This window comes from Aulostomus chinensis, chromosome 6 (genome assembly GCF_037954235.1).
Source record: "Aulostomus chinensis isolate RoL2024-O1b breed Wild chromosome 6, RoL_Achi_v1.0, whole genome shotgun sequence".
In the NCBI taxonomy this organism is placed as follows: Eukaryota; Metazoa; Chordata; class Actinopteri; order Syngnathiformes; family Aulostomidae; genus Aulostomus; species Aulostomus chinensis.
This window is the reverse complement of record NC_141325.1, coordinates 7,473,380-7,487,500: the sequence shown is the minus strand read 5'-3', so window position 1 is coordinate 7,487,500 and position 14,121 is coordinate 7,473,380. Positions and strand designations below refer to the sequence as shown.

At 40.5% G+C, this 14,121-nt stretch overlaps 4 protein-coding genes across 6 annotated transcripts in view; 2 read left to right on the top strand and 2 right to left on the bottom strand.

Moving 5' to 3' along the window:
• rilpl2 (Rab interacting lysosomal protein-like 2) overlaps positions 1 to 2,819 on the top strand; it is an 8,326-nt gene extending 5,507 nt beyond the window's left edge. The window contains exon 4 of the mRNA XM_086206184.1: positions 1 to 2,819. This exon is cut by the window's left edge and continues 50 nt beyond it. The gene's annotated coding sequence lies outside the window, so the exon portion shown is untranslated.
• On the bottom strand, positions 1,249 to 5,781 carry kmt5ab (lysine methyltransferase 5Ab). Its single transcript, XM_086206183.1, has 8 exons — positions 5,633 to 5,781; positions 5,317 to 5,417; positions 4,069 to 4,216; positions 3,357 to 3,531; positions 3,185 to 3,272; positions 2,797 to 2,856; positions 2,385 to 2,575; positions 1,249 to 1,830 (listed from the first exon to the last, which is right to left on the bottom strand). Exons 1-8 carry the CDS (start codon positions 5,640 to 5,642, stop codon positions 1,620 to 1,622), a joined length of 984 nt encoding a protein of 327 aa, XP_086062309.1. The 5' UTR covers positions 5,643 to 5,781; the 3' UTR covers positions 1,249 to 1,619.
• A 976-nt stretch (positions 5,782 to 6,757) lies between these two features.
• mtrfr (mitochondrial translation release factor in rescue) lies at positions 6,758 to 7,992 on the bottom strand. Its single transcript, XM_086206181.1, has 2 exons — positions 7,566 to 7,992; positions 6,758 to 7,231 (listed from the first exon to the last, which is right to left on the bottom strand). Exons 1-2 carry the CDS (start codon positions 7,824 to 7,826, stop codon positions 6,992 to 6,994), a joined length of 501 nt encoding a protein of 166 aa, XP_086062307.1. The 5' UTR covers positions 7,827 to 7,992; the 3' UTR covers positions 6,758 to 6,991.
• Positions 7,993 to 9,613: 1,621 nt separating this feature from the next.
• The window catches only part of LOC147259928 (membrane-associated phosphatidylinositol transfer protein 2-like), a 42,141-nt gene continuing 37,633 nt past the window's right edge, over positions 9,614 to 14,121 (top strand). For all 3 annotated transcript variants that reach the window (XM_086206178.1, XM_086206179.1, XM_086206180.1), the window contains exon 1: positions 9,614 to 10,250. The gene's annotated coding sequence lies outside the window, so the exon portion shown is untranslated. The remainder of the gene's footprint in view (positions 10,251 to 14,121) is intronic.

The window sequence follows — 14,121 nt, the reverse complement described above, 5'->3', positions numbered from 1 at the left end:
GGAAGTGACCATGTAGAAGACAAACAGGATTTGTCTGCACCATCTTCTCATCAGCTGACCACTTTTATATTGTCTGGTGTTTTTTTTTTTTTATTGTGTATTTGTCATCCTAACAAGCACTGTATTTTGCACCCACAGAAGTAAGATGGTCTATGATAACAGAGTAGCTGAAGCTAGGATTATATATCATTACTGGAAGGAACTGGAAATTATTTTGTAACTAGTATTGCAGATGATCTTTGAATTAATTCACTTCAAATGAAGTTTTTTTATGAGTTTTCTTTTTACTCATATATGTAAATCTGAATCAAGTCTTAAAAGGTGAAAAGCCACATTTATTCCATCACTCCTCAGCTTTTTACCACGCCCGAGCGCTAATATTTTAAAAGCATAATAAAGCGTCAGTTTGTATCAGTTTTGAAAATAATAGATAAGGGTTATTTTATATTTCTGGAGCTAAATATTTGAATATGCCTCTTGCGTTTCACATCATCTCATTTGCGCTCATGCTGCACTTCACGAGGAACCTGATTTGCGTCGCAGTGATCAATACATTTAATCAGTGACCAAAGCTTGAAGCCAAGAGCCGGCGTCGATATATAAAAAGACTGGCAAATTTGAGTTCCACTCTCATCTCATGCTAAATAAGTTAGCAATTTTCTTGTTTTTACAATCAGGGTGGATACTCTGGTAATATGCTGCCCCCTATTGATTTGGAGGGTGAAATATGAAGCGATAGCTTGTTATGAGCTACATAAGTTTTTTTTAGAGCAGCGTCAGGTTTACTGACGAGTACCAGCCTCTGCTGAAGAAAGTAGTCAAATACAGTACGCAGGTCCACTGATGCTGGTGTAACAAGCAGCAGTAGGTGAGGCTCCTTATATTTTCATTGTCTCATCCACTAACATCCTTAACAGTTTCTGACTTAACGTGAGAGTTCAATGCTAGTGTGTAGCACGCGAATGTAGAACTAAAAACTAGCAGCTCTGTAACTCTAAATTACACTGTGCAGAAACATGCGGCGCTCAGGAGAAACGACAGTGGCACCAGTCTACATCAGAATGATATTAACTGTTCATCGAAAACATTGCATAATATAACAAGTTTTTAATGCCTCAAAACTCATTAAATTTACACCATTGAACCAAAGCTGGAGTCATGATACTTTGAACCCAAGACTTTGTGGACTCAAGTCTATGCGGTCCGTGTAAGTGTCTGTAAAACTCATGTTTAAAAACTATGCTGCACTTTTGGATGACATCAGAAATTGCATGTTTAATTCATTTTACAGCACAAGTAATAATTTATAACAGTGACTTCTATTCATTACCAAAGGAAAGTCATGGATGACGTGTGACCATGTTAGGTGTGTGAGAAATATTCAACATTTTGACATGCTACAGGTGCAAAACAAAAAATATATATAAAAGCATGATAAAATTCATTTACAAAAATACACATTTGAAGAGCAGAAGCTTTAGCTTCCATTTAAAAGAAAAACATTTTATCCCAAATTAAAAAAAAAAAAAGTCATTAATGATTCCTCATCTTTTCCATCAAGATGACCAGGAGAGCAAAGGGCACCAATTCATCTGAGACAAAACACTCATGTTTAGTTTTCAGTATTTGAGCCAAGGATGAGCCATAATTGATGCTTTACTGCGGTCGCCATAATCGTACAGCAGCTCTTCGTCTGCTGCGACGTCTTTGGAAGCCACCAGGATCAGATGAGGGACCCCGTTGATGGGGTGAAGCTTCGTCTGGCAGTTGCCAGTTTTACTGTGGTTGATCAGTCTACCCAGGCGGGTTGTTTCCTTTGTAGCGTCGACACTGCAGTGTGTAAACAGATTAACGATGTCACTTGATGCTCAAGGAGATTAAAACTATCAGATTAACAGAAGGTCAACAGATATTATTGAATTAAAAAGTAAAATCATAATCATTTGCTGATCTTCTGGCCGAGTGCTTTTACGTGCCTTTCATATTAAAATTCACTTTATGCTTCTGCCTTGTCAGACAACTAATTGAGGCCATCACTCCATGCCCTGAGAAACTGACTGGCACCATTTTACAGTGTCATGAACCATAATTAATCATTGTCACAATCAAGAATTCCTTTATTTCGCATTTACATTTTCAGTCTACTAAAAATAGGACATTTATTGGTACCAAGACTGCTGAGAAGCATGAGACCAAGAGTCTGTTTTGGATGTTGTGGGAATGTAATCAGAAAAAAAATCACAAACATTTTTGACCATGAAATCTTGTTTCAAAGCTACGAGCCTCAGACAGTCGAGCATTTCTGGCAAGAACATTGTCCTTCACATCATCTTCAAATAATTGCAACTGAACACAAGTACAAATTATGTCAACAGTGGACTCACCAGTAAGTTTTGGATTGATACTGAAAATAGTACATGTAGCAGCCTGTCTGGGGATCCTGAGCATATTGGGCCTCTCGCTCTTTAGCCTCCGCCAGCTCCAGCAGGTCTCCATGGTACTCCACCACAAACTCACCCTTCTTGAATCCTTTCACTGCAAATACGCCTCTTCCTTTCCCCTCAATGTGTCTCACCTGTGGAGCACACAGGTGAGACACAGCTGCTTTGCCACCGTTCTACTTGCATCTTCGGGGTAAATAAACCACATTCGTTTCCCTTCAAAATGCAGAAAGTGCCGGCAAATATGCTCAACCCTGATCATGGCTGTGCTTTGTGTGTGCGCGACCTGGATGTCAACCACAGAAATATGCCAGAAACATTTAATAATTATTTTATGTTGCAAATCAAATGTTACCTGCATTCCTTCCTCGATGCCATTCTGGATCAGGCTGTCGATGTGTTTGTGTTCTTCACTCTGTTGACAGTTTTAGTGATATGAAGGTTGTGGATGTGGTAATGAAAATAAACTCAAATCTGGTGAACCTGTAAATTTCTTCACTGCAGATATAAAACGATTAAGTATTAGAAGGAGCTAAAAAGGAACACACCACCTTTCTCAGTCAGTGTGCAAAGCTAACTAGCAGTCAGCTGGTCTCTGGCTCCCTACTGTACACACAGGGGAAAGGAGGGGAGCCATCCTCTTGTCTGGCTCAGGAGACTTGGACAAATACACTTATTTCCACCAAAAGATGGCATGCTACTTGAATACTACAACCTGCCACAGGTAAGAAGCTTTCACAAACCTTTAACTCTCCCTTTGTTTTTCTGTTACTCCGTCTGATTGGAAAAAAATCGGTGACCTTTCTGCTTTGAGGGGCTTTATTCTCCACCCTGGAAAGAAATACATTTTCAAAGTAAATGCATAGCTGTGTCTCAGTCAGTCATCACACAGACACACACGTTTTGTTCACCTACTTTTTTGCTCTGACTTTGCGAACAGTTCGGCTCGGAGTTTTGAATGCTGGAGCTTTGCGGCCTGCTGCTGCCCCGGCATTTGTGGCTTGCTCTTTAATCCCATGACTGCGGCAGGCCGTTTCAGCCTTCTGCTCTTTAAGTTCGCAGCTCTCGGAGGTTATTTCATTAGGAATGTCTAAAACGGGACAGAAACACATCACAGAGAAACATCTAAACAGACTCATGTAATCCATCCATCCATTTTCTACCACTTCTCCTGTTAAGGGTTGGGGGGGGGGGGGGCTGGAACCTATCCTAGCTGCCTTCGGGCGAGAGGCGGGGTTCACCCTAGATGGGGTGCCAGTGGGGGGGCCAACACATATAGACAGACAACCATTCACACTCACAGCCACACCTACGGTCAATCAGCCTCGTCCCAATTTGCATGTCTTTGGACTGTGGGAGGAAGCTGGAGTACCAGAGAGAACCCACACAGGAACAGGGAGAACATGGAGACTTCACACAGAAAGATCCCGTGCTGGAGCCGGGGTTGAATCCGGAACCTTCTTGCTGTGAGTCGACAGGGCTAACCACTACACCACCGTGCCGCCAACTCATGTACTAAGACGGGAATTTTTTTCTGTTCCACTCGGATCAACTAAAAAGGAGGGATCAAACACGTCATGTATTGGAGATTACAAACGTGCAGCTGCTTGGTAAATAAAGTGCTCACCTTTCTTCAGCGTGGACACATCAAGATTCGAGGCATCAGATTCATTTCCCTCCTGGATCAGCATGCTTGAACTGTCACTCAAGGGAGATCTGGGCTTGCTTGGACCCCGTAGACTCTGCAAAACTGACTGTGCCTTTAATGCAGAATCCTGCAAAAAACATGAAATAAAAAGGAGTTGTCACATTACAATGTAAATTAAATGCAATGTATGTACATGCAACACTACCATGCTGCTGGCACGGGTATACTGATAGAACTATACATACCCCAAACATAGTCCTGCTCCAGCCAGCTCAACATGAATTAATGACCCTCCATATTTTAGGGACTCACACTACTGTCGTTAACCCTACCTTTAAATATAAGTTGACTTGTAGACAAAATGCAGAGCAGAGCCTGGAACAGATAAGCTGAGAACATCATTCTCCTGCTTCCTAACTCTAACCTACAAGTCCATAGCATCTCCATGGCAACCAACATGTCTGATTGGTGGGGGTGTATAAATAACCAGGCTTTAAGGGATCCAACCAGTACAGTATAGACAGCTATTTAAGTTATTCAATGAATTTAATGAAGTCTTTTATTATGATAGGGTTCTGTGAGCATGGTTTGTGTCTTATTTGTGAGCATCTCCTGGTCCAAAAATCAAGAAAACACAAATATAACAAGACATTTACCATTTTGCGGTATCCAGAGGATGAATTGTGAGGCCATTCGAGCCACGTGATAACTTGTTACCTCAATTTATGTTATGGACATCAGATATAACTTGTTCATTACATTGAATTATAACTGGACTGTTATGACTCATGTCATGTTCACGTAATATTAAAATAGGGAGAAGACTCGGTGACTTTATAGCTCACAAACCGTGGCAGAAGTAGTTTAAATGAGTATTTTTGCATACACACAAGCATAGAGGGAAGCTTTATCCCGGTAAATTGTGGTGAGTTTGTAAAATTAAAAACAACAATTGCTTCCAAAAACAGTTTTACTTCCAGATTACGTCTACGGTGCGGTGTGTTTTAGGATGCTTCTTTTAGATTTTAATTGGGATGCATTCTGAGAGCGTCAAAGTCCAAATTCTAGGTGAGACAACACAAGCCTACTGACAGGAAGGAGCCGCCGTCTGGATGGAAGCGCAGCGTTGCTACTTCTTCAAGTTGATGCCGGATTTCTCTTATAGTCACGGGTGTTTTGAGAAAAGTAGCAACTTGACTTCGTTTTCCAAAAGCTGTTCTAAGGTACCTTGCTCGCTGCTGGTTTGTTTTCCTTTGTGTCTTTTGATGGGACTTTAATTTCAGACGTGTCTTCGGTCTTTTTGTCAGTTCTCAGCACCAGCTTCTTCCCTTTAAAACGTTACAAAAAAAAAAAGTTTAATGGTTGTTGCATAATTCATTCAAATGATATACAAAAACAGACCAGTGGCAACGACTTCTATTTGTAAACATATGCTAAAATTACTTGACCGCTGACGAGCTGCCCACTCTTCACTAACTACGTTAACGTAAGATAAGTAACGCAGCTATTAGGTTCCGGAAACAGCGTTAATTCACTTGCGTACCTTTTGCCATGACAGTCCCTTCAAATTCATGCCAAACCGGACAAAGAGTCGGGGAATTTCTGCCCTCGGTGTCCACAGGGTACTCGTTGAGCTGAGTTTACTATTAACGAATAAACCAACACACTACTGTTTTACAAATTGGGGCGGTGAGAGCGTGGTGGATTTAAAAACCCTCCGGCATTTCTCATTGGCTATTTAGTTAAGATGGGTGGGACATGAGCTTGCTAGAAGCATTCTCATTGGCTGCATTTCTTCAAGCTGCACAGCCGCTCAGGAACCCCCCCTGATTGTATATATGGATTGACTTTGCCCTGAAATTAGTTGTCAGGCTGACATGTCCCTGTATGGGATCCATACGAATAGACTGTATACTTCTATGACTGATAATCACACCTGTATATTTACCTATGTTAACCATAGAAACCACAGTGTTTTTCTTCCACTCAAAAACTGATCATTAAGATCTTAAAGCTCTCAAAAAAGAAATAATTCTATTATTCTGCTAATTATTTTCACAGTTAATAATTTATTTGTAATTTTCCAGGGCCCAAAGTGATATGTTCAACTTGCCCCCTTTGTCCCTCCAACGGCCCAAAATCCAAACTCTTTCCTTTTTCTGTCATAACCATAAATCGTATGCTTAGATTTATGAACCTGGCAGATAGGGACCTGGCTAATGTGCCCCCCCCCCCTTTTTTTTAAATGATTGCTGATAAATCCATTAAGTAATAAAAAGTTCCGGGCATCGTAGGAGCCCATGAGAAACAAATGGTCTAAAGCAACATGACACATCTAATCTGAATTAAATTTTGCTCATGAGGTTTTAAAACAAATATTTTGCCAATTTGGTTTCAAGTTTAAACTTTTGCAAAATTATTACCTTGATAATATTCCCTACAAATGTTACCCTGCTTTGCCTGTTTTCTAATTAGTGATCCAGTCCATCCAGGTGCACGCCTGCTGACATCAGTATCAGCTCTAATGGAAAATTGAAAAGATGATGACAACAAACGCACAAAATGCTCTGAAAGGAATGCAATTTTTTTGACAATTAAAATTAACAATAAATTAAAATTTAACAAATTCTTGGAGTTTGATGAGTCAGACAAAGATACATAGACCAAAAGCAACCTGATAATGCTGATCAGTGAACCCTTGGAACATCTCTTGCTCACATTCAATCTCCATTGCCACATAAAGGTGAAGTTGGCACACGAGTATTTTTATTTATTCATAAATAAGATAACACCCCATTCATTGCACTCTTCACTGATACACATGAAAAGCTAATTGTGTTTTACACTGCTTTTAATCTTTCTGTTATAATGTATTTGCAAACATTATACTATATATTATATTTCAGTCATTTTGGATGGTGTTATTTCCAAGTTTTGACTCTGCAGCCAGCACCTCTTTAAACCGTCTTTTCTTCTCCAGGTTCTTATTTGCGTTCCTTCGTTTTTCCTGTTTCTTCAGCACAGACTCTTTCTTCTTCACAAGAATGTCACTCTTCTCTCCTTTACATGCAATATCGAGTTTCTCTCTCATAATTTCTCGGGCACGCTTTCGATTTGTATCCACAGATCTGGTTTGATGGCACTGCAGGAGAAAATAATACAAGATAATAAATGGACGGTGTAAGTAAATCATAACTAAACTATATCTTAAGGTTAAGAATACTGTCATGTACATTTTTCTAAGCACTTTACTTCACACTCTTAAACTGGCATAGAGCAAATCTGTACTATTTTGTTGTTGTTGTTTTTTTAAAAAGAACATTAACTTGACAAACTTGTTGAGTAGATCAAAGCATAGGAAAATAATGCTAAGAGCTGTTAGCATGGAAATGATTTGAACTTACAGTTGGAATAATCTGGTTTCTAGAAACCAGTGAGGACAAATACACACAGATGAATCTAAGAACGAGATTGACCTTCACTATGATTCCAGTGGGGATGTGTTTGAGCACCACACAGTTGCTGGTTTTGTTGGTGGCCTGTCCCCCGGGTCCTGACCCCCTCACAAACTGCTCCTCAAGCTCGTCCTCGTTCAGAACAGGGAGGTCAAACTGGCTCTTTTTCCCGGCTTTCACTATACACATGTGCCCAGCTGGAGGTGGTCTGGAGACAATATTCCATACGATTCGACTGGACAAACTGTACATACAGCTACGGAAAGGGAAAAGCCTCAACATGTTTTTAAAAGGACGATGCAATTAAAAAAAAAGAACAAACAGTATATCTACAGACAACTCGAGCTTTTTCCAGGTCGTTAACATATAGAAGAACTCGGGGTCCCTCAACTCCCAAAGGCTTCGTATTTTTTTATTTGTGCCCGATTTTTTGTGTATCTTGACTTCTTCTACGCTGCAGCAGCCAACCAATGAAATGTCCTCCTCTTCTTCTTCGTGGCTAAAAAAAAATCCCAACTGATGTGTTGACGTCTTTGCCGCCTTCTTGTGGCAACTATCTGAACAAACTTCTGGCAGGTAGCAAGTCTTTTTTTCCTTCTTCTTTTTGATTAATGTTACAGTCAAAATTTACAACTCATTGTTTGAGATAGTGATACGTGCTAAAACGTAGCAGAGAAGCAGTATAAGTTTGTCGTTAAGGGCTTATGACATCTGCGCTGTCAGCTGACATTAGCCACTAAGCTAAAGTCACACCAGAACAGTGACAACTGTCACAAGACAGCAGTGCTTTAAATAAATAAATCTGAAAAAGCTTAGCAGCATGTTGTAATGAAAGTTAGATTTAGTAGTCATTCATCTTAAATTGTTTTTAAATGTCAAATATTGCAGTTGAATCAATTATCCCCAAAACCACTTTAGTTGGGATTCTGTAAACGTCCAGTTGATGTAACACATTATTTATGCTCATATGTTTTTGATTTTAATTTTTCTAATGTTAGCAAAAGTGTGTGATGTAATGCTTCCTGCTCTCTCTCTAGACAAAGATTATAATTAGTAAATCAGGAAACGATGTAGGTCACAGGCAAAAGAGACAATCTCTCTGATGACCCGTGATGACGTCTTTCCAGTCACACAGGCAGCAAAGGTGGATTTCTAATCACTTGGTCTTTAGTGCTCACAGTTAAAGTATATTTTGGTTTCAGTACAACATAACCTTGAACGTCATTCTGATGTGGATGTGGCGAAAGATTCTCCTTTACAGTTCTTGCAACATCAGCAGGTGTAAGAAGTCAGGTTTATACAGTGTATGTATTAGTTATTGTGCTATAAATAACAGTATCTGCAATCATAGCGGTCATATTGAAAAATCTATTTATTAAAACTACGAAGTTTTAAGTGGTAGAAAAATTAGTGTATTGGTACCCCCAGAGCACAAGACAAAAAAACAAAACAAAATGAAGGACAACAACATATATGTACTTTACTTTCATTTTACGAAGGCCTCATCATGAATACACTAACAGTATTGCCAAACAGAACAGATTCCTGCAGATCTCATATACATATATATATATATATATATATATATATATATATGTATATATATATATATATGATGCACACTGAATGAGTCACTTCTGATGGCAGTGGTCATGCCGTACTTGTGCCAGCAGGTGGCGACTTTACATCGAAACGACTCCCCTGAATTTGAATGTAAAGGTAGCAGAAGGAGACAAATACCGGAAGTTTATTGGGACTTTTTTTTCCAAATACAAACTATATGAGCTTTTTAAGTAGTGTATTTAAAGCATAATTATTGTTTTATTTATATCAAATATCATATACGTCTTTAATATTAACGACTGTAGACTATATGGTGTAATTTGCAATGTCATTATATTAATCAATCAACTTAATAGTGTGTATAGCATTAATTGGCTATACTTCAAACACATAATCCACATCCATTATCGTGTGTTGTTTAATCCCCAAAACACAGAATAAATAAGAGTTTTATTCCAAAAAAAAAAATCTTCCCGGAAATGACGTTGTACTTGCTTAAACTTGACAGTATTTTGTGTCGTGAAGGGCTGTGAAGTCTTGCAGCGGTTCAGACTGGGAAGTGTCAAGTCCTGCGATGGCTGGCCCTCTTCTTCCGTCTGCCCTCCACTCCTCCCGGTTCTCTTGTGGACGGAGGCGACAGCTGTTCTCCTGAACCCGGGGCAGCTTCACTCCCAGCGGGCGAGCCGAGCCGCCGACTCCTGCGTGGTTAGCTTGGATATTCAAGGACATTTTCACGTCACCATTTGGCCTTTCCTGTCGATTGAGGAAACCCAGCGCGCGGTTCTCCTGCGCAGTGATGTGGCCAGATTTTGTAAACATGGGCAGAAGCGATGGCTGAGATCATGTATCACTCCCGGGCTGATGATGTTCCTTTACTTGCCATCTATTCATTGCGTCGCACCCCTTCCTTCCTCTCCTGAGGAACCAAACGCACAGCGACCGGCTGCTGACTTCGTTCATCTCCATTATGGCATCTTTTGTAGACCTCATCTGGTCGGAGGCTGCTCTCTGCTGAGACAACCCCGTGTTGCTGCCTGACGTGGGTGACCCTAAAGGCGGAGAAAGGCGGATGAAGCTTGACATCTGCTGAGTGCTGGACTGGGTCGAAGCCAGCGGCGCATCACTGGTGTGCATCAGGTCCAGGTATGTGGCGAGAATTGCAAGCCATCAATTTGTCATTACCGTGCTGCTGCCATGTTGCTAGGTAACTGCCGGTGGGTTTACTCCAGTTCAAATGTGATCATCCCCTTTCAGAGATTCAGCATCCCTTTTAGTAAAGCTACTTTTACAACCTGTGGTGTCAAAACTGGTCATCACATTTGTTTCGCTTTCCTCCTCCACATGGCCCTGTGGCTGTCGCACAGGTGTTCTTGTTAGAGCTGGTGAAATATTCCTGAATTGGCCAGACGCTCTTGCACCCTATAAATTAAGAATATGGGCAAAAAGGATGTCTTGTTAGGCTTCAGAGATGTTTTCCTGCCATACTTATTAGTTTGCTGCAACTGAATCTCCAGGTTTTTAGCAGGTTCAAAGGGGGAGGCCAGGAAAGCTTGGAGCTGCATGCCACATGCTTGTTTAGTGTCCAGTAGGCCCTCTGTCCTACTTCAGTATGATTTGATGAGTTTCAGCATCAAGAGTCTCCTTGACTCAGCAGGGCCTGAGTGAGTCATGGAAGCAGAGTGCTGACTCCGAGGCTGTGGCATCTGTGGTCCAGAGAAGCTGGAGCTGCTGCTGACCCTTTTTTTTTTTTTTTGTTTAACATGGCTTGGGCTGCACCTAATGACCATTTTCATCATTGGTTAATCTGCAGATTATTTTCATGAGGAATAATTTAGTCCAAAACAAAAAAAACAGAGATAATAGAATAAATTCTCATCTCAGTTTCCCAGAACCCAAGCTGACATGTTCCAGTTGCTTTTTGTACATCGGCTGAATGATTTGGTGAAAAAAGTAAATCAAATTGCAATTATTTTGTCTGACACTGCGAAGATAGAATTCACAATATTAAAAAAGAATGATGAATCTTCTGTTGTTATTCACAACACACGGAAACAAAACAACAGAAAAGCACAGTGAAATGATAGCTTCTCTTTGCAAGTTTCTGTAACAACTGAAGATGTTTTCTGCAGTACTTAGAACGTCACTTACATGATGGAATATTGCTGCAGCACCAAAATACTTCATTTAGGATGGTATTTTAAGACACATGGCCTACAGCATCAATTGCACATCCTATGTTTTAGATATTGCAGGAGCACACGTTGCTTTTTTATATATTGTTCAGCCCTTCATCTAACAACCCAAACCCCTTTATTTATGTCATAAATTACCGAAAAACAAGCAGATGAGCCTGGCGTTTTAAGTGTCGGGAACAGGCAAATATTTGACATTTTTGATTGGGATTTAGTCAATTCATTGTTGCGGCGCGAAACACGTCAGCACATGGGGACAATATGAAATAATGGAACGCCTACCTGTGCTGCAGGTCTGCGTTTGGTTAAACATGAACAAGATCTGACCTGCGCTTGTCAGAGGAAGAGATATTGGAGACACATACTGAGAAATGTGACCGTGTTGTCTCTGAGCCTGAGGAATACACTGATATGCATGCAGTATGTAATCCCTCTGACGTGTTGAAACCTGCATGCTGCCTCCTTGAAGTCGTAACGGTTATGAGGGATGTTGTGTAACAGCATAATTTGCCTTGTGATCTTAAACATTTCTCTGGCTTTGTCATTTGCATGAAAATAGAAACGGTGAGGCTTAGTTCCTGAGCAGAAATGAAATGTGATTTCATGCAGTTTTTTCCTTCCTTTTTTTTTTTTAAAACTCAGATTTTTTTTCCTCCTCTCCCATGAGTCACCTCTGGGTGTTACTTTAAGACAGACCAATCACTTATGTTCTTCATTTCTGATGTGTCACACGAATAAGTGATTTGAACTACTAAGATTCCGTCGGTGACGTGATGTATTCTGACGCCACGTATTCTTGTCAGGAGGTTGTACACCAGGTGACTGTTAAGTGCTTGAAATGAAGGTTGATCCAGCATCAGCACCATAAATGATGAGCCTGGATTCAAGTCTCCTTCATCTGGCACATTAGTTGCTACCGCTCAGATTCTTCGAGGGCTTCTCTTGATTGTTGACAGATCTGCCAAACCAGTTTTCTGAGGGTGGCATTCCCCTTCCCCCAGACAGTCTCACACCTGCAGACAAACATGCGGCGCACGGGCAGGGCGTTGCCAACAAAGCAGATTGTAAAACATTTTTTATACCAACGCTGCTTTTTTTTCTTTCTTTGGTTTTTCTTTTTTCTGTTGCACTGAAGTGTGGCTCCTGCATCAGCTGTGTGCTTGTCTTGTATAGGGGTTTCCCTGAATAATAATTCACGTTGTCAATTGGCCAATGTGGGCTGACTTTCGAATCATTGCTTTCGCCAAGTTAGCTCAAACAAAGATAATAAACAACAAATGTCATATTTTACATATAACAGGGTGGTTGCCAGTACCCAGCTCTGTTTGCAAGCATGTGTTATTGTTATTTTTTTGTAGATTTCTTTAGTGTGCCTGATTAAAAGTACGGTAAGATGCAGGTCTTCCATCAGAAAAGCACTCTCAGCACCATTTTTTTTTAACCAATACCAATATTTTAAAAGATTTCAAATATTAATTCACTATGAATATTAAATGAGATATATTCGGAAAAACTAGAATTGTAGCTGTGGGATTTTAAATGTATCTGCTGGTCTTATCCCATTGAGGTCAGTGACACAGAGTTTATTATTGATTGTGGAGGGATACATTTTTTTCAAATCTTGTTTGAATTTATTCTCAGTACGCCAGTGAGTCTTACAGGAAGGGAGTAAGGAGAGGCTGAATGCAAATGAGACAGCTCTCTGGCTCTCAGGTGTCTGCCTCCAATCTTACAGCAGACTAACGGATTGCAGTATCAGCCCACTGACAGACTACTAAAGAGAGAGGTGGTCACCAGGAATCAGATCATTAAGGGTTTTTGTTCCTTCCTGTTCAGCAGTAATATTTCTCAGCTCTAATGTTGTTTGGTTTCAAGCCAGCGAAAAAGCAAACTGGATCCATGACATTTTTGACAAATGAGGATCATTTCTAACAGCGTCCAGGTACTAATGTTTGTCACTTCTCTAAGAATGAAAATGACTCCACTAATGTGCTCCTGCTTGACAACCTCCTGATGGTCAGAAGGAAACTGCTGCAAGGATATATATGCAGTGTGTCTGACCGACTGGGGAGTGGAAAATTCCTGACAGAGGCTTGCGAGAAGTGTTTGAGTATTCATAGCTCCGGATCTTAGTTAGAGTGTTGTTGTTGTTGTTGTTTTTACCTTTCCTGGTGTTCTGTTCTCCTACAACCAAATGCTGAATCGGCAGCTTTTTTTGCCGTCTTGGATGGCAAACACAGTCGCTGAGAAATATCATTTTCACTGAGGAAATGTGCAGAAACACACTTCCTGTCAGTTTAAGTTTGAATGCAGCTGTACACCACATCTCCTTTTTGGTTCCAGTTTGTTCTATTCGAGCTGAGGTAAAATGAGACTGCAGCAAGAAAGTAAAAAGATCCAGCCCGATGTGACTTATATTACTAAAATCCAGTTTAAACTTTGTGCAGTTTTGCTGTATAGTTATTTAAGCAGATCGTGTATAGCCTTGGCTCCTTACTCAGAGCAGCTTGTGCACTATTTTGGAAGCCTATTGCATGCTGATCTCCTGCGTCTTGTATCCTCCCCGCCCTGTTCACTGTCCCTCCCACCGTGGACAAGGCTGCAGTATAATCTTGAAGCTGATAACGCACCCTGGACAGTTTCAGAGATGAAGCTGCTGTTAAGCTGTTAAAAAGTTAAGAGTTGTCTTAGCAGGTTTGGTTTCCCACATTCCTATTTTGTGCTGTTCTTTCGTCTAAAAAAAGAACAGCTTGTACCCCTTAATCTCGTTGGAGTTCAGCTGTCTCATTTGGTGATTTGTCTCTGCCATTGCATCAGCCAGT

Bases quoted from the DNA above. Each gene is read 5' to 3' on its own strand.
- mtrfr (XM_086206181.1), bottom strand. From the start codon at position 7,826: ATGTTGAGGCTTTTCCCTTTCCGTAGCTGTATGTACAGTTTGTCCAGT. The intron at 7,232-7,565 runs GTCAATCTCGTT...TTTCTCCTGCAG, and splicing joins CCACTGGAATCATAGTGAAG to TGCCATCAAACCAGATCTGT.
- kmt5ab (XM_086206183.1), bottom strand. The intron at 4,217-5,316 runs GTACCTTAGAAC...TGTTTTTTGCAG, and splicing joins ACAAACCAGCAGCGAGCAAG to GATTCTGCATTAAAGGCACA. The intron at 3,273-3,356 runs GTAGGTGAACAA...ATTTCTTTCCAG, and splicing joins CGCAAAGTCAGAGCAAAAAA to GGTGGAGAATAAAGCCCCTC.